Source organism: Thalassophryne amazonica, chromosome 11 (genome assembly GCF_902500255.1).
Source record: "Thalassophryne amazonica chromosome 11, fThaAma1.1, whole genome shotgun sequence".
In the NCBI taxonomy this organism is placed as follows: domain Eukaryota; kingdom Metazoa; phylum Chordata; class Actinopteri; order Batrachoidiformes; family Batrachoididae; genus Thalassophryne; species Thalassophryne amazonica.
This window is the reverse complement of record NC_047113.1, coordinates 21,336,380-21,363,317: the sequence shown is the minus strand read 5'-3', so window position 1 is coordinate 21,363,317 and position 26,938 is coordinate 21,336,380. Positions and strand designations below refer to the sequence as shown.

The window sequence follows — 26,938 nt, the reverse complement described above, 5'->3', positions numbered from 1 at the left end:
GCGCTGCTCCACCCAGACCTTTTCAGCTAAATAACATCCAAATACCCAATACAACAATACACAAGTTGCTTGTTTGTCCCACAATATCTGGCAACATCAAGCATGACCGCTTTCTTCATACACTGAAGATGCTTGAAGAAGTGCAGCAGGTAAAAGACAGGTGTTCTGCAAAAAGGCATCTTTTTTCAGTTATGAGTAATTCTAACTAACTATTACACATTTACTTACAATTTGCCACAATTTTCAGCAGTTATCTTTTAATGTTAGCTGCTAATATTTACCATTTAATACTAATTTTAGTGCTAACTAGCATGTCATGATGCTAGCTGCAGAGCTAACTGGAAATATGTCAGTTTTTAACTTTTAATTATCGCTTCAGGTTCTGTGGCTGGTCATGTTTTTAAGAAAACAAAGGTGCCAGCAAAGATTAAAGAATACAGGAGGGTTTCTGGTTATGCTCTGGACAGAAAATGAAGCTTGTGTGCAAAACATAAACCTCACAGGTGAGTTCTCTGTTCTAATCAGTGATGAAAAGTAACTTAGTTCTATTACAAGTAATGTACTTAAGTAAATATTTGTACTTGTACTTGGCACTTGAGTGTTTCTGTGTTCTTCTTCTTTATACTTGTACTTGACTACATCTAAGAGGTAAATATTGTAATTTTTTTTTTACTGCATTACATTTTTCTGACAGTTTGTGGATTCATATTAACCATACAAATTATGATAAATCAATTGTAACATCATTAATGTTTTGTTTTGTTCAATTCATGAGCAGCCCCACAGTATATAAAGTTGTAATTCCTTTAAGTGACCAAATTCTCAAGGTCGGTATCCAGGCAGATTAACCTGGTGGGGCGGAGTTTCTCGGTGAAAACATCACCACACTCAACACAACCACGAGAAGCACAAATTCTCGCCTTCGGATTGGCCACTTTGCTGAAGTGACGTAGAGCCGACCTTGAGAATAAGGTCATTTATGATATTTACATGTGCTATTGTGATATGTTTTTAATCAGAAAAATATGTCCTACTATGAATTTGTCTTTCTACTTCTCCTACAGCTTTTCATCATTTTTTTTTTTTTTTAACAGAAATTGTCCTGTTGGTGTGGCAAGGATAATGGAAAGTTACGTGGGGTCAGTTATGACCCTGGAAAATGTATGTTTTATTTGAATTTACAGGCTTTGAGTTTTATCATATAAAATCAAATCAAGAATTAATTATATTATAACATTTTAGAATATCTGTCATAATAATAATAATGATAATAATAGTAGTAGTATTAGTAGTAGTAGTAATAATAATAGATTAAGCTTGTATAGCACTTCTCATGTGCCAATGTAAGGGAAGCAGAATAGTTATGATGAACACAAATAGAGCCATTTCAAAAATATGAAATATAATGTAGTCATAAATGACCCCACTTGATCATTTTAGGGTTAATACATGTGTGTATACAGTATATACATACATATTAATATTATCTTCATGAGAAATGTCCCGTAACAATGGTACTCACATGTACAGACTGTAGAAAAACACTGTTCACCAGATGTGATGGTGAGCTGCAGACCTTTCTACCTGCCTTGTGGGTTTAGTGCTGTGTTTATAACAGTTGTTTACACACCACCATGAGCTAACACCACTAGCACTAGGCCAGCTGCATGACACCATCGACAAACAAGAGACTAAATACGCGGACACTTAAAGTGTGTAATGAAGAAACTGAAGTAGTGCTTCAGGGCTGCTTTGACTGTACAAATTGGGATGTGTTTAGAACTGCAGCTTTGAGAGAGGATGATACTGTAGATCTTGATGAATATGCTTCTGCGGTTATCAGCTACACTAGCACATCCATAGAGACTGTTATTCCCACAAAGCACTGAAGAAAATACCCCAAACAAAAACCCTGGGTAAACTGCGATATAAGGGCCAAGCTATGTGCATGCTCAGTGAAAGATGAGATGAAATGTTCCATTCAGTGAGGCGCAGTCAAGGGAGGCTTCCCCTCACTGCAGGACGTTTACCAAACTAGAGTCCTGCGTAGGACACACAACCTCATCAGAGACAGTACACACCCCCAGTACTCAGTCTTTATACTCTAGCCATTAGGCAGACGCTACAGAAGTCTGAAGTCCAGGACTAATAGGCTCGTGAACAGCTTCTACCCACAGGCCATTAGGCTTCTCAATAACTCTCTTACACACTGACCCCTCCACCACCTGAGTGAGTTATTTCATTGTCGTTCTTCTCCTCATCGTTATTATTATTCTCTAAGTATTTATTATAATAGCTCTGTTCACTGTTTATGCATCCATGCACTCTACAACTACTGCAGGAATGCTGCTTAAAATTACACAATATTGGACAAAATGCCAATACTGCATAAACTGCACACCCCACGTCCTCTATATCCTTTAAATAATGTATATAATATATTTTTTACGGTAATAATGTGTATTTTATAATGTAGAGCTTTTTTTTTGGAATCATTTGATGTGAACCTTTCCTTACTTGCATATTTCCTAGGGAGAATGAACAGAGTAAGAATTTCAATGTGTGGTGTAATTGCCTGTTTTTACAATAAAAAAAACTTAACTCTTACTAGCTGCAAGATTAAGTGATGAACACATTCAGGCATTAATGCACATAAAAACAAAATTTATATTATTCTGAATCTGGGATTGCAATGAAACCACCTGAATATGTGGGGCACTGAATTACATAGAAATTTGGTTCAGCTCATGTAAAGTAAAGGATATAAATTAGCACAGTTTAAAAACAAGCCCAGTTGTACATTTAATATTTCGGAGGGAATTGATATATTTAAGCAAGGCAAGGAAGAGCATTTGATAAGTATTTGTAGATGAGGAACAGAGCATCTAAATAAAGGTGTACAAAAGGAATATTAAATCATGTTTCTGCAAGCTATTCTTTTTCTTAATGTAAAACAAAGTAATTTGACATTTAGTGGAGAAGTGGACAGCTGCCAGTCACCCTGAGTGGCGCATAACTTACGGGGGCACGGCCTGCTGCTGACCCTTTGCTCACTGTTTGTTTGTCAGCGTTTTTAAACTTGTTTTAATGCATATTCTTAAGCAGTTAATCGGTTTAATGTGGATGTGACCTGTCAGAACTTCACTGCACTTTGCACTTTATCGTCGCAATGAAAATCGCGCTGCTGTGGATAGTTTTCTGCCTGTCAGCATTTGTGCACGGGACTGTCACTTTGCTCACCTGGTGGGGCTCCTTCAGTCTGTCTACCTGAAATCCGACGGCCTCTTAAATGTCTGGGAAGAGAAAAAAGCGTGGCTCAAGGGGAGACGTGAGGCACCGACTCTGGAGACGCCACAGGAGTTTGGACAGGTCACTGTCATCCTTGCATACGTGCCCGGTCCAAATGATGACACAGTAGGAGAGAGAATAGCAGAGAGCTATAGTAATGCACTCATCTGCTCTGCTGACCAGCCCATCTTCGTTCTGAGGGACTTTAACTCCTGCAGTCTGTCTGACCACTTGCCCACTCTACAGCAATATGTAAACTGTCCCACACATCTAAATCGGACGCTTGATCGTTGCTATGGCTACATCCCCAAGGCTTATAAATTGGTATGCAGACCACCTCTTGGAAAATCTGACCACAGTGTGATTCATCTTTTGCCTAAATACAAGGCTGTGGTCAAAAGAATTAAAACAGTTCATAAGCAGATACATGTGTTGTCCAAGAAAAGTAAAGAGCAACTCAGAGACTGTTTTGATTAAACAAACTGGGACATTTTCTTTGAATCCTGTCAGGATGGAGAAGAACTCACTGACACCATCACATCTTACATTATAGGTTTCGTTAGGACAATGTGTCAGAGACTAACACTGTGAAAATATTCCCAAATAACAAATCCTGGGTATCCAAACAATTGAAAATCTGTCTTAATGAAAAGAAGGCTGCCTTCTGCTCTGGTACTTTGCAATTAATGTGGGGAAAAAAGGAGACAGCTGAGAAGGAATACTGAGTACAAGAATGAAGTAGAAAGTAAAAATTTCAGTGGCAACATAAAGCAAGTCTGGAAGGTCTAAATACACTAATGGGCAAAACCAGTAACAAATGTGATACTCTTACAAGCATCAGTCAATGTTTTGTTGATGAGTTAAACCAGTTTTTCTGTAGATTTGATGAAGTGGATGATAAACAGGAATGTGATGAGATCTGTAAAAATCACCCTGCAGGAGCCCCCACAGCCAAAAAACAAGGCCACTGGCCCAGACGGCCTGAAAGCCCGTCTACACAAAGACTGCACTCCTCAATTAAAAGGAGTCTTCTCCAAATTGAAGTCATAAAAATGAACGTGCTGCCTCACCTGTTGTATTCATCTCCTTACCAATTCAAATTCCAGATTAACAATTTGCCAAGTGGGATGAACTTGTATGTAGATTTATTTGGAGGGGAACAAAGCCCAAGATTAAACTAAAAACACTCCAACTTGAGAAAAAACACGGTGGGCTGGCCCTCCCAAATTTTAAAAATTATTTTCTGGCTGCTCAGCTAAGATACATTGCCTACTGGTGTTCACCAGAATATGAATCAAAATGGAAACAAATCGAATTAAATTACTATACTTGTCAACCACAAACGAGACTTGGTGAAAAACATAAGACACAACCGGAAAATATGAGTCCTATTATTGAGACGACTATTAAAATCTGGTGGGATGTGGTGAATAGATGTGGTGATTGAGGGTGACTGTAGAGTTTTGGTGTGGCCAGCGTACTCCCCAAAATTTGGAGGTGGACAACTGGATGCCACCTTTATAAAATGGGTTGATAAGGGAATCACAGCCATATGCACATTGGTAGAAGGAAATATTTATAAATCTTTTGAGAAAATTAAACAGGAATTTGATCTCGACAATGTTATGTGTCGACGCGGGTTGAGGAGCGGACCTGCGTCAGACGGAACCCAGCGCTACAAATAACCAGAAAAGCGGTTCCAAAAACAATATATTTGTTTCACCCGCTGCATAAAAAGTGTAAAAACAAAAATAGCGTCCTTCTGGTGGAGTGACTGTTGGCACGCTCTCCAGCGCCCGCAAGGATCAAAACCCGGCGCTCCTGGACTCACTACCACCGCCAAACACCCCCCAGGTGGACACGACAAACTGACTCTCTGTGAAGCAAAGAACAGGTGAGGTAAGTCAGCAGTTCAACAATATCTTTCAAAAGACACACGCTATCAGCAACACATTCAGGTCTGTATCTTTTTTAACTTTATGCAAATGAGCAGCTTCTCACAACAAGTGGAGGATCACTTATCCGCATGCCACAGCAGTGAGAAGCAAACTGCACAATTCTCATCACGATTCAAGTATACTGTGTAACAAAACACCAAGTTACTATCAACAATTAATCAAACACTTAATTACCTTTAATGTGTGCTGACAGCATGTGTCCTCACCCTTCCTTGCTTCACGGGCTCGATGTGTCAAACCCAGGCGTGGTCCTCAGCGTCTCACAAGTGAACATCACAAGGTCGAGTTCCCAGCAGTTCTGCTTGAATCACACATGACTTAAATGCAGAAAGCCATCCAATTATCTGCTTCAGCTGAAAGTCTTTAAGGTTGCATGTGAGCACCCGTCACAGGTGCTACACATGATGTTGATGAGGGTGAGGACTCTTCAGCCAGCACCTTCTCCACAGACAAATCAGTTTCCATGCCACCTGAAGAGCAAAGAAAAGAAAAGAGCACCAAAATATCCAGCCACACCCCCCAACACACAACAGACAAGTCTGAATTATTTAAGTATTTCCAATTAAGACATTTTTACAACTCAGAAATTAGAAAACATTTGACAAATGAGGACAGCGATTTAGTAGAAATTATGACCAAGGCATATAGACAATTACCCCCCAAAACTGTACCAAGACTGTATAAATCATTGCAAAATGCAAACAAGAATAATAATTGGTATATAAAACAAAAATGGGAAACAGAACTGAATATTGAATTGTCAGAGGATGATTGGCACTCTATGAGGTCTGTTAGACAAATATCGGACCTTTTTATTTTTTGCAAAAACCTGATGGATTTGAATCACGTGTGCTTGCATGAGCCAACCTTGAACCTTCGTGCGCATGCTTGAACTTTTTCATGCCTGTCGATTGCGTCATTTGCCAGTAAGCAGCCTTTGTGTGAGGACCTGTTGTGCTCTCGGTGGATTTTCATTGCAAGGAAAATGGCGGAATGACTGGAGCAGCGCTACTGCATCAAATTTTGCCAGAAACTGGGCGACAGCCAGGTGGAAACCATTCGGACGATTCAGACGGCTTTCGGTGACGATCCTATGGGCATCACATAGAATAAGGAGCGGTACAACCAGTTTAAAGACGACTGCACAACGGTGGAGAGCGAGCCGCGCTCCGGTCAGCCATCAACATGCTGAAATGACCAGATCATTCCAAAGTGAACGCTGTGGTGATGCAGGACCGTCATGTGACTATTCGAGAAATTGTGGAAGAGGTGGACATCAGCACTTTTTCGGCACATTCCACTGTGACAGAAGATTTGGCCATGAAAAGGGTGGCGGTGAAATTTGTGCCGAAGCTGCTAACGGTGGAGCAAAAGCACCTTCGTGTTGAAGTCTCACAGGTCATGCTGGACTCCGAAAAATGATGCCCACCTCTTCCACAATTTCTCGGACAGTCACACGACTGAAAAGCCACCGAAAGCTGTCTGAATCTTCCAAATGGTTTCCACCTGGCTGTCGCCCAGTTTCTGGCAAAATTTGATGCGCCGCTGCTCCAGTCGTTCCGTCATTTTCCTTGCAATGAAAATCCGCCGAGAGCACAACACGTCCTCACATAAAGACTGCTTACCAGCAAATGAAGCAATCGACAGGCGTAAAAAAATTCACGCATGCGCACGAAGGTTCAAGGTTGGCTCATGCAAGCACACGTGATTCAAATCCATCAGGTTTTTGCAAAAAATAAAAAGGTCCAATACTTTTCTAACAGACCTTGTATATGTCTCTCACAGCACTCTTCAACCACTTCAAGGCAATGGAGAGAATTTGGTTGGAAAAACGTGGTGAGATATTTTATTACTCCAAATGTCAAAAGCAAACAACTGAAAAAACAACGATGCTGGAGATTGTGTGGGGTTCAGAATCTCAGTCATGCTCATATATTTTGGAAGTGTTCAAAAATGTTGTTTTGGGAAAATCTTGCAAAAGTAATGGGAGAAATACTGGGCTATACAATTCCTAACGACCCACGTGTTGTATACTTGGGCTTGCTACTTGAAGGAATTATTCAAACTGAAGACTTCTGTTTGTTTAAAATTATGCTTGTAGCCAGCAAAAAGGTTCTAACAAGGAATTGGTTAAAAAGCGACCCACTGGAAATGCAACAGTGGATTGACATAATCGAGGAAATTTATTTGATGGAAAAAATGACTCACTGTCTGAGGTTGAAAGCTGGTAAATTTGAGAAACGATGGTCAAAGTGGTTTAATTATAAAACTGTCTACTGTATAATCCTGTCTTTCCTTTTTGATAGAACCCCACAGATTAAGTTCTAATGTTATGTCTTTGTAATAATTTGAAAAAGTACAAATAAAAAGTTAAAAAAAAGGAGTCTTCTCCAGATTGGTTAATTCCTTCCTTGTCACAGGAGTGCCCAAATCTTGGAAATTCTCTATAATAAGGCCTATACCGAAAAAGCCAGGGGCAGACAAACCTGAAACCTGATTTTCGGCCCATTGCCATAACCTCCATATTATGCAAAACTATGGAGAGAGTTTTAGTTGACCTCCTGACCACCACAATGGCTGGTGAACTAGACCCTCTGCAGTTTGCCCATAAGAGGGACAGAGGTACTGATGATGCTGTGTTGATCTCAAAGCAGCTTTTGCCTGCTAAAGCATATGCTCAGGTTCTGTTTGTAGACTTCAGTGCAGCTTTTAACTCTATGAAATTACACATTCTTCTGAAAAGGCTGGCTGATTTAAATGTTGAAAAGGGCTTGATGCTCTGGATCAGAGACTTTTTGTCTTGTCACCTTCAAAGGGTTTGTGCTAACAACATTTTGTCAGGACAGCTCATCATAAGCACTGGCTGCTCACAGGGTAGTGTTCTTTCACCGTTACTCTTCTTTCATTTTATAAACGAATTTGCACTTAATGACACAAATTTTAAATTGATTAAATGCGCGGATGCCATGGCCCTAGTCGGCCTGCTACAGAAATCAGACTCCTCTGGTGAAGCCTCCTATCTTGGCCACACTAAGGCTCTGGAAGCTTGGTGTCTCGACAGCCAGCTAGAAATCAATGTTTTTCACACAAAGTAAGAACTGACAGTACAGCAGTTTCACTCGATGGCCAGCTTGTTGAAAGGGTGGAATCTTTTACATATCTCGGTACAGTCCTCGACAGTCGTTTGAACTTCTCTGAAAACACTGATTTTATTTTTAAGAAATACTCACAGCGACTCAGTCTTCTTAGGAGAGTAACATGTCTTGGTATCAATCCACACATTTTAGAGCTTGTGTATTCTGCACATATTGAGAGTATTTTAACATTTCATCTTTTTGTTTGGTTTGGTCACTTGAGTTGCAAGTGTAAGGACAAACTAAACAGAATAGTAAAAATGGCGGGGAAACTGTGGGAAAACCCCAGAAGCCTCTGGCCCACATTTACACTGACAGGACGAGGAGGAGCTCAGAGAGTCCTGGCAGACAGCTCTCATCCTCTGTCCTGTCAGTTTGACCTCCTGAAGTCTGGGAGGTGCTACAGAGCTCCTCTGGCCAAAGGTTCTTTGAAAAAATCTTTTATACCAAATGCCGTCGCCATTATGAACTCGACAAAGTGACCATCCAACAGCAAAACCTGAACTGCTTCTGTTTTATTTGTTTTACTAGATCCTTTTTTATGTTTGATTTATCTTTCTACATAGATCTTATTTTACTTCTTCTTTTATTCTTATGTATTTCACTATATGTTATCTTTGTTTTATTGTGTCCATTATATGTTTTTATGTATGACAATGTTTGTATTTTAGTGTTGTCTTTTTTGTGCTGGTGAGCCAAAGACAATGAAGAATTATTCTATTCTATTAATAAACATGCTGTATTTTGTGCTGCAGTTGCAGGTGCTGGTCCCTGGTGTTCTGGGATTAAAATGGAATCTCTCCAATGGGGTATGTACACAAACACCATTAAAACATGTTTTCTGCTCTTCTGTAAACTATTTTATTGTTGTATTTGTACTCAAAGATTTAAAGGACAGACCCTCCCTGACTAAAGCCAGGCCGGGCACCGAGCCGGACCCAGAACAGCTGTGTGCCTTCACCGATCTGCACGGTTCTCTGCAGTTTCTGCTCTCCTTTCAGGTACAAACTAATCCTTTCTCATCTTAGCTAAGGTCTGGATAATAACTATTATCATCATCAAGTGAATGAAATCTTCAAATTAAAATCATCCCTAACTGTTTAAAATTTCTCAAGATTTTTTTTATTTTATTTTTGTGGGATTATTTCATTTCTCTTCTCAAATTCCTGAATGCCATTGCATTTGCCGTTGCTGAATCTTAAATTTTATTTCTATTTTTTCTTAATATAAGTTCACACGGAGTCTGAGTGACATATTATGACTGGTTTTCTTTTAATGCTGTATAGAAGACAGATCCAAGGCTGTTCAGTCCAGAAGTGTGTCCACGTTTAGAGGCGTTTCTCCACAACTTCAGTTTGGCTAATGCAGGGGTATAAAAGGACCACTTTTCCACTGGTGTCAGTCCACAGTCTTGTGTTGAGGACATTACTGACATTGACTCCTCTTTTTGTTTCCCCTTACAGATTACAATCCACTTCAGTGTAAAATTGGATGATCAGATCTTCCAGCAAGTATTTAGGTAATTGCTGTATGCTGCTGTGTCTACTTGAAAACAGATTAATAAATAATCCAGTCTGTATCATTTCATGTAGATTGTAAGGTATTATTGAAGGCATTTGTTTTTCAATTTTGGATTATACGCATCAATAAGTGGATGTATTTCTTCAACAGTGCTTTTCCATTTGAAGCAGATGATCAAAGCACTTTACAGCTACGCCTTACATTCAGCCAGTCACATGCTAACAGATGTACATTTAATTAAAGGCAATTTAGTGAGTTTGCTGTCAGACAGGGAATCAAACCAAGGATCTTATAGTTGTAAGTCTGCCTAGCTAACATCCTGGTCACCACCTCTCAGTGGTAGAGGTTAAAATGTTACACATAGAACTGCTCTCTGTTGACACTCCTACAGTCAGGTACAGAAAAAAAAACCCACAGCATTGTTTTATTGTTTTATTAAAACAAAAGCTTGCACAAAAGTTTTCTTTTATGTAGCCTAATCAGTGTGTGAGTGTGTCTGTGTGAAAGGGTGAATGTAAGCAATAATTGTGTAAAAGTGCTTTTAGCTTCTGATGCAGATGGAAAAGCTCTATATACAGTAAATGCAGTCCATTACAGACGCATTTGGACAGTGAGATGATCTTTGTCATTTTGCCTCCTTATACCACTATGATGGAGCAGAAATGACACAATCAAGATCTGACTGAAATGTTGATGTTAACCTTAACAGATGTACCATATTTGTTTAGCATGTTAATCATTCTGCCCCAGAAAAAAGTATCACAAGCCCAATATTCATGTCTGCGATTGGTGTATGTAAACATCTGACCACTCCTGTAATTTCAGTGGTGAATTTCTTACTTTTTATTGAACGGGTGCAAAGGTATAAAATAAGTAAGTCAGTGATACACCTGTGTTGCATATTGATTGGTCATCTTGATCACATTGTATGACCTACAAGAATATCTCAGTTGTTACAACGACCTAAAGTAAAGTTTTTACTCTGGCAGAGTGAAGATCCAGAGTAAACTTGTGCAGACAGGTCAGCCACCACTGAGCCTGGACGTCGCCTGTGGAACACAGTCAGTAATTATATTGTTACAATAATGCGTTTATGTTGATCTAGTGTCTCCTGTAAGAGAAGAGAAAGCAACAAGTATTTAGAAAGAACTCAAGCTAATTTAGCAGTCAGTGGTACAAAAGCAAAGCAGAAGAGTACACATCTGTTTTTTGTGTTTAAAGGCCTCCACTTTGTGTGAAGAAAGGTGAATGGTGTCATGGAGGACACCCTATCCTTGGAGAACGGTTACTATTCAGTATTCCACCAGCAGCAATGGACCAAGGGCTGTTTGGGGAGCTCAGCCTCCAGCTCGTCACTTTACTGAAGCCTTGTATGCTGCAGTACCCCAACCTGGCAACGCAACTCACCCGCATACAAATATCCTTTCCTGATTTTTATCAAGCAAGACAGAAATAGATTTCAGAACAGAGTGCACACAATTTTCCTTGACTTCATGTGTCCATGTGTTAGTGTACAGCCCCAGTAATGTTCCAGTCAAAAACCCCTCTGTCTTCCTCCAGCAGCTTCCTGATCATCTGGACTATCAGGAACTGGGCCTGCGTGGACTTTACTGCTCCTCTGTCAAGGGTGGGTAGCAGCACCCACTGCTGAGAACATCACACATGGATATGGAATTTATGGGGCAGGTTCCTGGACAGCTTATGATTTTAAACCTATAGTTCCCCCCTCAGTCCAGTTAATTCTGCTTGTAAAAGATTGTGATTTGCTGCATCGTGGAGGAGGATGAGGTAAACAAGATAAATTTCAACCATCTGTGTTTACTGCTGTTGGTGAGTGTACGTCTGCACAGCCTTGGCCAGAGGGTGTCCATAAAAGTTCAAATGGACCACAAACAGCCGGTATGTTTGTGAAATTGGAATTGGAACAATGCGGACTGAAACAAAACAATTTTAAAAAAGCTTAATGTGAACAGCACTTTGAGAGAAACTCTGCAGTTGTTCCTCTTTGAGAAAACAGCACATCTGGACTCCAGTCGTGAATTTGTGCACATTTGTACCCTGCGAATTTTCTCATACACACCACTGTTTTACCTTGCTGATATTATACAAAGTTTATGTTGTTGAGTTGTTTAAACACAACTCGCTGCCCCCAAATAGTTTTCAGGTCCATTCCATTGTTTTTGATTCAGAATTTTGATAAGACCAAAGTAGTTGGACAAAACTGTGTGTAATCACCACCAATAAATGTTAGCGGTGATTACACATGAAATGTACTATGTTTGTTTGTTTTTCCACCAAAGCTGTAAGGTTGGGCTTATTTGTAAATAATCATTTGTGCAAATGTTTCTGATGATCACAGCAGGGTGAAGTGAAAAGAAAAACTAAACAATCATGTTCCTCGTAATGAATGGGAAATGGTCAAATGGCCAAATTTCACAGTTTTTAGTGCTCACAGTCATTGCACCATATATTACTTTACTCATTTCAGAATTATCAACAGAAACATAGAGTGCATCCGGAAATGTCACAATGCTTCGCTTTTCCCACATTTTGTTATGTTACAGCCTTATTCCAAATTGTATGAAATTCTTTTTTTCCTAAAACTTCTGCACACAATATCACATAATGACAGTGTGAAAAAAAAGTTCTTTTGAGATTTTTGCAAATTTGTTAAAAATAAAAAAATAACAATGCTAAAATACCCCTGGCCATATGAGCATTGTGTTCTGTATAATTTGCAGTTGCTTAAGCAATTATTAGGTTCCAAAAACTGATTTGCAACTAGCAACCAGACTGTGATGTCACTTTGCAGCTCTACTCTGACTGGCTGCCACTCAAAAACAAACTGAACAGATTGAACGCTAATGTCTGCTAAATGTTGGGGAAAGTGTAATGCACGGACCCACAACAGGGGGCGTAAATGAACGGTCAATAGATAAACCAATAAATACAATTTATTGCGGCAAATGTGCACAACAGGTCGAATACTGCTTTTACACAGTCAATCACAAAATATAATAGGTGACGTGTGGGCAGGCCCGAGGGTAGGAGACGCCTATCCAGAGAAGAGCCGGGGCCCACAAGGTTCCACCGCAAACGGAGACCTGCAGTATGCCGAAGCCGCCAAGTCCTGAGTCCCCAGGTGGCCTCTGCTTCCGGCTGTCAGAGCCGGCACTGCTGGCAGGAACAAAAACAGGTTAATGGTGGGTGTGTGGGCACCCAGTAAGCAGTCAGCAAAAAGTCACAGTTTCTTCCTGAGGGAAAAATCCACCACTCCCAGAAACAGAAACGCTGAGAATGTGCAGTACCAATAGTATACTTAATGTTTCAGGAAAGTGAGGAGTAGGAAACGGCAACTCCCTCCAACTTCCACAAAACCCAGCTCCAAGCTGCAAGCATACAAAGGTTACGACTGCAAACTCAGTAGCAAATAATGTGCGAAATGGCACAGAAATGGCTGAGAGGTTACCTGTGAGGTAAGCTGATATCTCGGCAGAGATGTGGTGTCTCCTCCAGGCTTTTATAGTGCTGCAGATGGTAATTGCTGACAGCTGTCAGTCCTGGCTCCTGGATGGCAACTGCGCCCTCTGGTGCCTGAAACCCGACAACAGGCAGGGCGCCCTCTGGCGTTGGCCAGCAGTACTTCCTCTTCGGGCGGCCCACACAACACGACCCCCCCCCCCCCCTCAACCAGGCTTGTCGGGGTGTCGCTGGTAGAAATCGGCCAGGAGGGCAGGATCTAGGATGAAGCACCTCTTCACCCAGGAGCGTTCTTCAGGTCCGTAACCCTCCCAGTCCACCAGATACTGGAGACCCCGACCCCTCCGGCAAACATCCAGAAGCCTGCAGACTGTCCACGCAGGCTCGCCATCGATGATGCTGGCAGGAGGCGGCGCTGGTCCGGGGGATGCAAAGGTCCGAGGTGTGATATGGTTTAAGCTTGGAGACATGAAAAACTGGATGGATCCGCAGTGAAGCTGAAACTATCAGCTTCACTGCAGCTGGACTGATGATTTTGGCGATCTTGAATGGTCCAATATATCTGTCCATCAGTTTTGGTGACTCCGTGTTAAGCGGGATGTTCTTGGTTGACAGCCAGACCTCCTGCCCGGGCTGGTATTCTGGGTCCGGGAAGCGTCGGCGGTCTGCATGGTTCTTCGCCCTCCTCCAGGCTTTCAGCAGGGCAGAGCGGGCTGTTCGCCACACCCGACGGCACCTCCTGAGGTGGGCCTGGACCGAGGGAACCCCGACCTCTCCCTCCACAGCCGGAAACAATGGGGGCTGGTACCCCAAACATGCTTCGAACGGGGAGAGGCTGGTAGCAGACGAGACTTGGCTGTTATGATCGTACTCGATCCATGCCAGATGTTGACTCCAGGCCGTCGGGTGCGCGGATGTCACACATCATAAGGCCTGTTCCAGCTCCTGGTTGGCCCGCTCTGCCTGTCCGTTGGTCTGAGGGTGGTACCCGGACGAAAGGCTCACGGTGGCCCCCAGTTCCCTACAGAAACTCCTCCAGACTTGCGAGGAGAACTGGGGACCACGATCCGAGACTATGTTCGTTGGGATACCATGCAGACGTACGACGTGGTGGACCAGGAGGTCTGCAGTCTCCTGGGCCGTTGGGAGCTTCGGGAGGGCCACGAAGTGGGCCGCCTTGGAGAACCGGTCCACTATCTTCAGGATGGTTGTCATTCCCTGGGACGCAGGGAGACCCATGACGAAGTCCAGGCCGATGTGGGACCAGGGGCGACGAGGCACTGGCAGCGGCTGGAGGAGTCCCTTCTCTGGTTGATGTACAGCCTTGCCCCTGGCACAGGTGGTACAGGCCCGGACATACTCCTGGACGTCGGCCTCCATTGATGCCCACCAGAACCGCTGCCAGACCACTGCCACGGTCCTTCGCACCCCTGGATGGCAGGTGAGCTTAGAACCGTGACAGAAGTCCAAAACTGCAGTCCTAGCGTCTGGTGGGACGTACATACGGTTTGATGGTCCACCGCCGGGGTCCGGGTGATGCGTCAAGGCCTCCCTGACGATGTTCTCCACGTCCCACGTCAGTGTGGCGATGATAATGGACTCCGGGATGATGTTTTCAGGTGGATCCAACAGCTCCGTTTTGACTTCTTTTTCGTGCACCCGGGACAGTGCATCTGACCACTGGTTCTTGGTCCCGGGGCGATAGGTGATCCTGAAGTCAAAACATCCAAAAAATAGAGACCAACGGGCTTGCGTGGGGTTCAGACGCTTAGCGGTCCGAATATACTCCAGGTTCCGATGGTCGGTGAAAACCGTGAATGGAACCACAGCTCCCTCCAACAAGTGTCTCCACTCCTCCAGGGCCTCCTTCACCGCCAGGAGCTCCTGATTGCCAACGTCATAATTCCGCTCTGCTGGGGCCAACCTGTGTGAGAAATAGGCACAGGGGTGGAGAACCTTATCGGACTCCCCGCTCTGGGACAGCACGGCTCCTGTCCCTGAGTCAGAGGCATCTACCTCCACAACAAACTGGCGGCTAGGATCGGGCTGCACCAGAACTGGCGCAGTAGAGAACCGGCGTTTCAACTCCCTAAACGTGGCTTCGCACCGATCCGACCAGGTGAACGGAACTTTTGGGGAGGTCAGGGCTGTAAGGGGACCAACAACCTGACTATAGCCCTTGATAAACCTCCGATAGAAATTAGCGAAGCCGAGGAACTGTTGCAGCTTCCTACGGCTTGCCGGTTGGGGCCAATCTCTCACCGCTGCTACCTTGGCTGGATCGGGTGCGACGGAGTTAGAGGAGATGATGAACCCCAGGAAGGACAAAGAAGTACGGTGAAACTCGCACTTCTCGCCCTTCACAAACATTCGGTTCTCCAACAACCGCTGCAGGACCTGACGTACATGCTTCACATGAGTCTCAGGATCCGGGGAGAAGATGAGGATATCGTCTAAGTATATGAGACGAACTAATGCAGGAAGTCCCGCAAGACATCATTTACCAGTGCTTGGAACGTTGCGGGGGCGTTAGTGAGGCCGAACGACATGACCAGGTACTCAAAGTGACCTAACGGGGTGTTAAATGCCGTCTTCCATTCGTCTCCCTTCCGGATCCGAACCAAGTGATACGCATTCCTAAGATCCAACTTTGTAAAGATTTTGGCTCCATGCAGGCTTGAACACTGAATACAACAGAGGCAACGGGTATCAGTTGCAAACCGTAATCTCGTTCAGCCCTCTGTAATCAATGCATGGACGGAGTCTGCAGTCCTTCTTGCCCACGAAAAAGAAACCCGCACCTAATGGGGAGGAAGAGTTCCGGATCAACCCGACAGCTAAGGAGTCCCGGATGTAGGTCTCCATTTATTCGTGCTCGGGGCGTGAGAGGTTGTACAGCTTGCTGGACGGATACTCAGCGCCCGGGATCAAATCAATGGCACAATCATACGGTCGATGCGGGGGAAGCGTGAGTGCCAGATCTTTGCTGAAAACGTCAGCAAGATTGTGGTACTCAGCTGGCACCGCCTTAAGATTGGGTGGGACTCGAACCTCCTCCTTAGCATACACACCGGGTGGAACCGAGGATCTTAAACACTCCCGGTGGCAGGTTTCGCTCCATTGAGCCACAACCCCAGACGGCCAATCGATCCGGGGATTGTGCTTACTAATCCATGGATAGCCCAAAATCACTCTGGAGGTAGAAGGTGTTACAAAGAACACAATCTCCTCCCTGTGGTTTCCAGACACAACCAGTGTTAAGGGCTGTGTCTAGAGTGTTATTAGTGGAAGAAGGGTGCCATCTAGTGCCCGTACCTTCACCGGAGAAGGAAGGGCCACTAGAGGGAGTCCCACTTCCTTAGCCCATCTGCTGTCTAGCAGATTCCCTTCTGACCCCGTGTCGATCAGTGCTGGGGCTTGAAGGGTTAAATCCCCACAGAGGATCACAACTGGGATTCGTGCGGATTTTTGTGCATTACCCGCGTGTGTGTTATGGCCCACCCTTAGCCCAGTCTCTAAGGGCGAGCGTTGGTGCTTAACCGCTTGGGGCATTGTTTCTGCAAATGCTCGTTAGAGCCGCAGAAAAAGCACTCGCCGCAGGCCAGCCTCCTCTGTCTGTTTTCTACTTTCATTTTGGCCCTGCTTGTGTCCATAGCTTCGTCAGCAAGGGGAGCTGTCGTCCCACGGAGCGCTCTGGAGTGTGGGGAAGGCGGGGCTGCTTTGGATCGGGAAGGGAGAGGGGCAGCGCGTGCCCGGCAACGTCCTTCGTCTCGCTCCCGTCCACGTTCTTCCAACCGGTTGTCTAATCGTATAACCAAGTCAAGGTTCAAAGGTTCAAAAGGTTCAGAAGGTTTATTGTCATATGTACAGTAAGAAACGTATTTGCCTGTGCAATGAAATACTCTTCTTTGCTGCTCTCACCGGGTGTCTATAATAATAGTCAAAATAGGCATTAAAAAAAAAAACATTAAAAGCATTAAGCATTAAAAAGTAAAGTAACAATAAAGGTGCAGTTACAGTATGAAGTGAAATGAAATAATGTGCAAATAGCAAGATTCAAGTATTAACAGTTAACAGTAAAGTAACAGTAAGGTGCAGTAACAGTGTGAAGTGACCCCAGGGGGTCTGCTCAGTCCTTAGCAGCATTCAGCAGTCTGATGGCAGTGGGGTAGAAAGAGTTTTTGAAGCGGGTGGTTTTGCATTTCACACTCCTGAACCTCCGTCCTGAAGGCAGCAGTGTGAACAGTCCGTATTGGGGATGTGTAGGGTCTTTTATGATGGCGGCAGCTCTATTGTGGACTCTCCGATGGTAGATGCTCTGCAGAGATGGTAGTGGCGTCCTCGTGATCTTTGATGCAGTCTTCACTACTTTCTGCAGGCGTTTGCGGTCATTCACCGTTGAGCTGCCATACCACGCAGTAATCGAGGTGGTGAGAATGGACTCAATGATGCAGCTGTAGAAGTTGCTGAGAATCTTGGGTGACATGCCAAATTTCCTCAGCCTCCTCAGGAAGTACAGCCGCTGCTGAGCCTTCTTTACCACCTGTGTGGTGTTAAGTGTCCAAGTGAGGTCACTACTGATGTGGACCCCCAGATATTTAAAGCTGCTCACTCTCTCCACCTTGCGGCCTTGGATAGACAGTGGCTGATGAGGTTCCCTCTCCCTCCTCATGTCCACTATCATTTCCTTGGTTTTATCTGTGTTCAGGGTGAGGTTGTTGACTCCACACCATGTCACCAGGCCTTCCACCTCCCTCCTGTAAGCTGCTTCGTCTCCGCCGGTGATGCGTCCAATCACAGCAGTGTCGTCAGCAAACTTTATGATGGTGTTGTCGGGGTGAGAGGCAGCACAGTCGTAGGTGAAGAGGGTGTAGAGAATAGGGCTGAGGACGCAGCCCTGCGGGGTACCGATGTTGGTGGTGATGCTGGCTGAGGTCTTATTCCCAATCTTGACAGACTGTGGTCTGCCAGTCAGAAAGTCCAGAAGACAGTCACAGAGGGTGGGGTGGAGTCCAAGGGCAGACAATTTGTAGGTGAGTTTGTGAGGGATGACCGTGTTGAAAGCAGAGCTGTAGTCAATGAAAAGTACTCTGATGTAAGAGTCTTTATTTTCTAGGTGGGAGAGGGAGGCGTGCAGGGCGGCGGCAATGGCATCCGAAGTTGACCTGTTGTACCTGTAAGCGTACTGCAGGGGGTCTGTGATGTCCGGTATGCAGCCCTGAATGTATGACAGTACCACTGTCTCGAAACACTTCATAATGATTGGAGTGAGTGCCACTGGCCTATAGTCATTCAGGCAAGATGGGGGGTTCTTCTTGGGGAGGGGGATGATGGTGGTGGTCTTGTAGCAGGTGGGAACAGTGCATTGACTGAGGGAAAGGTTGAAGATGGAGGTAAGAACGTCAGTCAGCTCGTTGGCACACGCTCTGAGGGCACGACCAGGTATGTTATCCGGGCCAACAGCTTTCCGGAGCCAAATACTCCTCAGTGCTCTGTGTACCTGGGCTGGTGTGATAACGAGAGGGGAGGAGGGAGGTTGGGCAGCCGAAGTGTGTGTATGATCTATGGATGTGGTACAGGTGGAGGTGGAGCTCTCAAAGCGTGAGTAGAACACATTGAGATCTTCCAGGAGGCTGTCTGAAGAGCTGATGGTGGTGGTCCTGGAGCCGGTTCTGAAGTCTGAGATGTGGTTCAGACCTTGCCACATCCTCCTGGGGTCAGCATTGGAGTAGAAGTTCTCTGTCTTCTCTCTATGCTGCCTCTTGGCCGCTCTTATGGCCTTCTTCAGTCTATATTGTGCGGCTTTGCGCTCAGCCTCGTTGCCAGATTTAAATGCAGCAGTGCGAGCACGCAGTAAGCGCAGTACCTCGGTATTAATCCAGGGCTTCTGGTTGGGGAACTTCTTGACTTGTATGGTGGGTATGATGTTCTCAACACAGGTGCTGATATACCCAGATACATACTCAGCATATTCTACTACGCTAACAGAAGAATCCTCCTGGATGGCCGCGGTTCTAAACACATCCCAGTCTGTTTTAGCAAAACAGTCCTGCAGAGTGCTCTCAACCTCTGGTGACCATAGCTGCACCTGTCTGGTGACAGGATTCGATTGTTTAAGTCTCTGTCTGTAAGCTGGGTACAGGAACAGAGCTGCCAAAATGAGGGGCGTGGTGCTGCCCTCAGCGCCACGGATATTACTGTAAGCCCGTCTAGATCCCGCGGCTCATCCCTGCCCACCAGGTGCTCCTTCAGGACCGGAGACAGTCCGTTTAAGAAGGCGGCGCGAAGCGCTACAGCATTCCAGCCGGCCCTCGCGGCCACGACGCGGAAGTCGACTGCATACTCCGCAGCGCTGCGACGCCCCTGTTGAATGGACAGCAGCATAGTGGAAGCAGATTCGCCTCGATTTGGGTGATCAAACACCTGTCTGAATTCCCTTACGAACCCAGTGTATGACGTTAGGAGCCGTGAATTCTGCTCCCAAAGCGCCGTAGCCCAGGCGCGTGCCTCACCTCGAAGCAAATTGACGACATAAGCCACCTTGCTGCAGTCTGACGCGTACATTACTGGGCGCTGTGCGAAGACGAGCGAGCACTGCATTAGGAAGTCCGCACACGTCTCTACACAGCCTCCGTATGGCTCTGGGGGACTTATGTATGCTTCAGGGGATGGGGGGGGGGGGGTTGTCTGTTGAACGACCACCTTAGGGTCCCTCTTAAGCAACAGGTCGGCAGGAGGAGGAGCAGCAGCCGCGCCCTGTGCACGCACTTCCACCTGTGCGGTGAGAGCCTCCATCCTACGATTGAGTAGTACATTCTGCTCGGTTACCAAATCCAACCGAGCAGTGAAGGCAGCCAAGATTTGCTGCAGCTCACCCATTATTCCTCCTGCGGAAGCCTGTGCACCTTGCGTCTCCATTGACTGTTCAACGGGTGGGTTGTGCCCCTCGGGATCCATGACATTGGCCGAGATATCCTGTTGGGGAAAGTGTAATGCACAGACCCACAACAGGGGGAATAAATGAATGGTCAATAGATAAACCAATAAATACAATTTATTGTGGCAAATGTGCACAACAGGTCGAATACTGCTTTTAGACAATCACAAAATACAATAGGTGACGTGTGGGCAGGCCCGAGGGTAGGAGACGCCTATCCAGAGAAGAGCCAGGGCCCACAAGGTTCCACCGCCAACGGAGACCTGCAGTATGCGGAAGCCGCCAAGTCCTGAGTCCCCAGGTGGCCTTTGCTTCCAGCTGTCAGATCCGGCACTGCTGGCAGGAACAAAAACAGATTAATGGTGGGTGTTTGGACACCCAGTAAGCAATCAGCAAAAAGTCACAGTTTCTTCCTGAGGGAAAAATCCACCACTCCCAGAAACAGGAACGCTGAGAACGTGCAGTACCAATAGTATACTTAATGTTTCAGGAAAGTGAGGAGTAGGAAACGGCAACTCCCTCCAACTTCCACAAAACCCAGCTCCAAGCTGCGAGCATACAAAGGTTACGACTGCAAACTCAGTAGCAAATAATGTGCGAAACGGCACAGAAACGGCTGAGAGGTTACCTGTGAGGTAAGCTGATATCTCGGCAGAGATGTGGTGTCTCCTCCAGGCTTTTATAGTGCTGCAGATGGTAATTGCTGACAGCTGTCAGTCCTGGCTCCTGGATGGCAACTGCGCCCTCTGGTGCCTGAAACCTGACAACAGGCAGGGTGCCCTCTGGCGTTGGCCAGCAGTACCTCCTCTTCGGGCGGCCCACACAACACTAAATGTCTTTTAAATCACTTCAGCGGTATTATTAGGTTCTAAAAACAGCGTTTTCATTTTTATAAGTGCTTATTTCTTACTCAGTTTTACATAATTTATGACAAAGAGGATATATTTAAACACAAAACTGAGTTTGCAGCTAGCAAGCAGACTGTAATGTCACAGTGCAGCTCTGCTCTGATTGGCTGTCACCCCCCGTCACTCAAAAACTAAACTAAACACTAATGTCTGCTAAATGTCTTTTAAATCACTTCAGAGGTCTTATTAGGTTCGAAAAACAGCATTTCCAGTTTTAGAAATGTTTATTTCTAACTAGCTTTTACATAATATATGACAAAGAGGTTAAATTTACACACAAATGAAACAGAGTTTACGCTTAGCTAGCAGTATGTGACGTCACCACGCTAACGTCCATGAGATCATGTCATGAAATTAGGTACAGAATGCAACTTTTTAACTTCTTAAAATATGTCAAGGCTAGCCATCTTCAGAGTTGTGATTTTGAAGACTGGCAGTAATAGAACTGGACTTGTGCTGTACATGGACGGCCAGACAGACGGACGGATATGTTGGTTTTTGGTAACAAAAAACTAAGATATCCCATATACATAAATATCACGACCTTTTTCATGAAGCTCAAAATTGAGCTCAGGTGCATCCTGTTTCCACTGATCATCCTTGAGATGTTTCTACAGCTTAATTGGTGTACACCTGGGGTAAATTCAGTTGATCGGACATGATTTAGAAAGACACACACCTGTCTACATAAACGGTCCACAGCTAGCAGTGAATGTCAGACCACAAACCAAGCATGAGGTCAAATGAATTGTCTGTAGACCTCCAAGACGGGATTGTCTTGATGTACAATTCTGGGGAAGGGTACAGAAACAGTTCTGCTGCTTTGAAGGTCCCAATGAGCACAGTGACCTCCATCATCCGTAAATGGAAGATGTTCGGATCCACAAAGACTCTGCCAATTTGCTAGTTGCCCGTCTCAACTGAGTGATCGAGGGAGAAGGACTTTAGTGAGGAAGGTGACCAAGAACGCGATGGTTACTCTGTCAGAGCTCTAGCATTCCTCTGTGGAGAGAGGAGAACCTTCCAGAAGGGCAATCATCTCTGCAGCAATCCACCAATCAGACCTGTGGCCAGACAGAAGCCACTTCTTAAAAGGCACATGGCAGCCCACCTAGAGTTTGCCAAAAGTCACCTGAAGGATTCGCAGTTGATGAGAAAGAAAATTCTCTGGTTTGATGAAACAAAGATTGAATGAAGTCTTTGGTGTGAATGCCAGGTGTCATGTTTGGAGGAAACTAGCCACCATCCCTACAGTGAAGCATGGTGGTGGCAGCATCATGCTGTGGGGATGTTTTTCAGCAGCAGGAACTGGAAGTCTAGTCAGGATTGAAAGATGAATACAGCAATGTACAGAAACATCCTGGATGAAAAGCTGCTCTAGAATGTTTTTGACCTCATCTTTCACCAGGACAACGGCCCTAAGCACACATCCAAGATATCAAAGGAGTGGCTTCAGGACAGCTCCTTGAGTGGCCCAACCACAACACAGACCTGAATCCGATTGAGCATCTCTGGAGAGATCTGAAAATGGCTGTGCACCGACGCATCCCATCCAACCTGATGGAGCTGGACAAGTGCTGCAAAGAGGAATGGACAAAACTGCCCAAAGATAGGTGCGCCAAAATTCTGGCATCACATTCAAGAAGACTTGAGGCTGCAATTGCTGCCAAAGGTACATCAACAAAGTATTGAGCAAAGGGTGTGAATACTTATGCATGAGTGATTTCTTGGTTTTTTATTTTAATAAATTAGCAGAAATTTAAAAAAATATTCATGTTATCATTATGGGGTGTTGTGAGTAGAATTTTGAGGCAGAAAAAAGTGAATTTACTCCATTTTGGAATAAGGCTCTAACATAAAATGTGGGAAAAGTGAAGTGCTGTGAATATTTCCGGATGTGCTGTGCCTGAGATAAAATGTTGAGAGCACAATTTGTAATGTCATTTGCTCAGGTCAGGGTTGAAATTTGCTCTGTTGATCCGAGCTAACAGCCTGCGTCACTCGTGAGAAAGCTCCTCTGTCCTTTCTCCTTGATGTGTAATGACTCTCGGGATAGAAAAAGATTTTATTGACCACTTGTTTGCATTTGTACACCTGAACACCACGCATGAATTAAGCATCATCTCACTTTAGCGCTAACTGGCGCTTCCATGGCTCACCGGCACTCCCTCTGTGCTTGTGTTCTCTTTCCTACAACATGTTGCCATGCTAGGAATAATGGGTAAACATGCCCAAAATGGTAGGAGGTGGAGGAAAAATCAAACACTACTCTACACCATGTCGGTGCCAGTTGAACTTTCTGTTTTACTGGTCTAAATGTATTTGAGAAAGTGAATATTATCGTTATAATAAAAATGTTAGTAACATAGCAGGGCTCCATGGAGTACAGTTTAACTCTGACTGAACAGAAAATGACATTGCTTCACCAGCGTCTTCAAAAATTACATATTAAACCACATCTACACATAAATAATAAGTAACGGACACAAATGCCTCATAATGATGTCAACTCGTGCGTTGCCCCTGGGGATCCACAGGCTCTAGATTGAATCAAAATACATAAGCATACCAAACAGCAAATGTCGTCTCTCCCCAGTTTCTTCGTGATCGAAGCCATACACGTGCACACACACAAAGGCCACTTGGCTTTTAATATAAAGATTCACATCTGGTTACCAAAGAGAAGCACATCTGTCAGCAATCAGGAGTTTTAAAACATCAGCGACTGTACAAATCAACTCGTTTTTGAGGATAAATGTAGCAAACTAAATGTTAAAAGAAAATAATTTCCATCCTAAAAGTGTGTGTGCCTGTTACCACTGTGATCTGTACTTGTTGTTACACTTTGCTGCTGCACTCTTGTGACTGTTTTAAAAAATATTTTTGAACATCTTGTGCAGATGCTGTGCACAGCGGTGGCACTGTGTACTCTGTTGAGCAAGAACACTGTGAGGAGCCAAAGGGAGAACAGAGTCTTGCCCCCGTGCAGCAGGATCTCGTGTTTTTCCTCTTCCTGCAGCACAGCGACCCGTTTACCTCTGAGCTTGCCGACATGATGGGTGAGATATCTAATCACAAAATACTGCACTCATTTAGGGCTTTTGTTGTACTTTCACAACAACCGCAGTAATGACAACAAGGATGCCTGTCATCTTTGTACAGCCACAGAGGAGATGATCGAGCACCACCTAGAGGATATTCTGAGACACAACAGGCAGGTCATGATGGCAGCGCTGCAGAGTGAGCTGAAGCACACACTGAAAGCACACAGTGGCAGAACCAAGGCAAGGCCAGACTGAGTGCACAATTTATAGAATGTGGCTGTTCAATTATCAAGTGGATTTCATGTAATACTGACATCATTTCTCATCGAAGGATCAGGAAAAGCTGCACTCGGCTGTTGAAGTGATTCTCAGTTCGGCCATCAGTATTGTGAGCTGCAGCAGCAACCTTGACTTCAGAGGTGCCTGTCTGAACAGCATGAAGGTAATACAGTTCATTTTAACATCACTACATATCCGTGTTTACCCTAGTACCCCCCGTAAATACTGAAGGCATTCTATGGTAAAACTACATTACTCCACCTTCCCATCTAAACTTAATCCTCTCTAAATAGAACTGTAGACTTGTGGGGCTTTGGAGATGTTTAACAATAAAATATTTGCACTATCTGACCCCTTCAATAATTACTTTGTTTCATTAAGATGTTTTTTTTTTTTTTTCAAAACTGCTCATCGAAATTTAAAACCTGGATGAAAAATTCACAAATTAAAGATTTTTGCACAGTTTTGTATATTTAACAAATTGCTGTGTTGAATTAATGATTGTTCAGGTTTAAATGAGTCTGGATTGCGGAGGTCCACTGGGTCACACAACAGAATCATATTTTAGATCATATTTATGTGACAGTTTATGTCTTCATGTGAAAATCACTTCAAAACGAGTTACTTTTGCAAGTGGTGAACAGGTATTTGTTTCATGTTTTGAGCTCCATGTGTGAATCAAAACAGGAAAAGATTTTACTGGTCCCTTGCAGGGGATCAATAAAATCTAAAATAAATAAATAAATAAAATACAGTTGTCACAGAAACATAGTTAATAATAATAATAATAAAAGATCAGCAGAATACAAACAGCACAAAAAAGGAGATTGCAGATGTGTTACACGACACACACATACAAATTGTGTTGGGGAAAGTGTAATGCACGGACCCACAACAGGGGACGCAAATGAACGGTCAATAGATAATCCAATAAATACAATTTATTGTGGCAAATGTGCACAACAGGTCGAATACTGCTTTTAGACAGTCAATCACAAAATACAATTGGTGATGTGTGGGCAGGCCCGAGGGTAGGAGACGCCTATCCAGAGAAGAGCCGGGGCCCACCAGGTTCCACCGCCAACGAAGACCTGCAGTATACTGAAGCCGCCAAGTCCCGAGTCCCCAGGTGGCCTCTGCTTCAGCTGTCAGATCCAGTACTGCTGGCAGGAACAAAAACAGGTTAATGGTGGGTGTGTGGACACCCAGTAAGCAGTCAGCTAACTCTCAGTTCTTATCCACTTGGAGGGGACACCTCCACCTCCAACTCAGGAACAATTCAATGGCAGAGCCTGAACTACTACTTATTGTAAGTGGAGCGAGGAGTGAAAGTCGTCACTCCTCCACCGTCCACAAACCCAGCTCCAGCTGCGAGTAGAGTTCCAGGTACTCCTGCAAAAGGTTCAGAACAGACAAGGTACGTGCGTTCGGCACAGAAAAACGGCTGAGAGTATTACCTGTGTGGTAAACTGATATCTCGGCAGAGATGTGGTGTCTCCTCCAGGCTTTTATGGTGCAGTGATGATGATTACTGACAGCTGTCAGTCCTGGCTCCTGGGTAGTGACTGCGCCCTCTGGTGCCTGAAACCAGACTACAGGCAGGGCGCCCTCTGGCGTAGGCCAGCAGTACCTCCTCTTCGGGCGGCCCACACAACAAATTGCAATACTTGGAATACGTGGAATTGCATTTCTCAAATACCGCAATAAGTTTAGTATCTGCATCCGTATATTGTGATACGTGTCGTGCTGGGAGTCAAGTGTATCGTCCCAGCCATGGTCTTTATGTGTGTTTACCAGGTCTGTGACACTCAAGAGCTGTCAGCATCGATGCGGGAATCCCTCAGGAGGGTGACATCATGGAAATTCACTCCCAGGAGCAAGTGCTTCTCAGCTGTGGTGAGTCTGGTGATGATGTGCTGCTTCTATTATAAGGGCACTGCTGTGCCCTTTGACTTTGGCTGACAAAATGAAAGATAAACTATCTGTAGTATTTCTTTAACAGATGGATGAGCATCCTGTGAGCAGTGAGGCCACCAGAACAGAAATCTGACGATGCCTGCCTGAATTTTTCTTAAATAAGTTTGTTTTGCATGAAGATCATCCAGGGAGTTTGTTTTACTGCAGTTAAGTATGTACTGTTAACATGTGTGTTAGTAGAGACAGCCATAAAACATTTACCTCGTTAACTTTATTTATGGAGTTTGTTGCAAATAATCACTGTTAGTTTTCCACATTTTCCAACACTTCGTCTTATTTAAATTACATTTGTTCTCAAAATATTTAAAATGAAAATCCTGTCTGAATTATTTTCCCTCTGACCCCTACAAAAACAATGTGGTGTGAAGTTATAGAAGAATTGAGAGCTTTTCATTCAAGCACAGAGAAAACT

The 26,938-nt window shown here is 44.5% G+C and overlaps 1 protein-coding gene across 2 annotated transcripts; it reads left to right on the top strand.

Moving 5' to 3' along the window:
* Positions 1–98: 98 nt before the first annotated feature.
* zgc:195212 (DUF4554 domain-containing protein) lies at positions 99–26,938 on the top strand. Of its 2 annotated transcripts, XM_034181399.1 has the most exons (14): positions 99–149; positions 380–503; positions 9,136–9,189; positions 9,266–9,381; positions 9,667–9,750; positions 9,844–9,899; positions 10,891–10,962; positions 11,123–11,318; positions 11,405–11,528; positions 24,127–24,285; positions 24,389–24,510; positions 24,602–24,712; positions 26,347–26,445; positions 26,552–26,938. In XM_034181399.1, the coding sequence occupies exons 1-14, from the start codon at positions 129–131 to the stop codon at positions 26,597–26,599; spliced, it is 1,386 nt and encodes a 461-aa protein (XP_034037290.1). In that variant the 5' UTR covers positions 99–128; the 3' UTR covers positions 26,600–26,938. The 2 variants fall into 2 exon arrangements, with proteins under 2 accessions (XP_034037290.1, XP_034037291.1); XM_034181400.1 differs by lacking the exons at positions 99–149; positions 380–503 and adding an exon at positions 1,016–1,161 and having other exon boundaries at positions 26,552–26,936.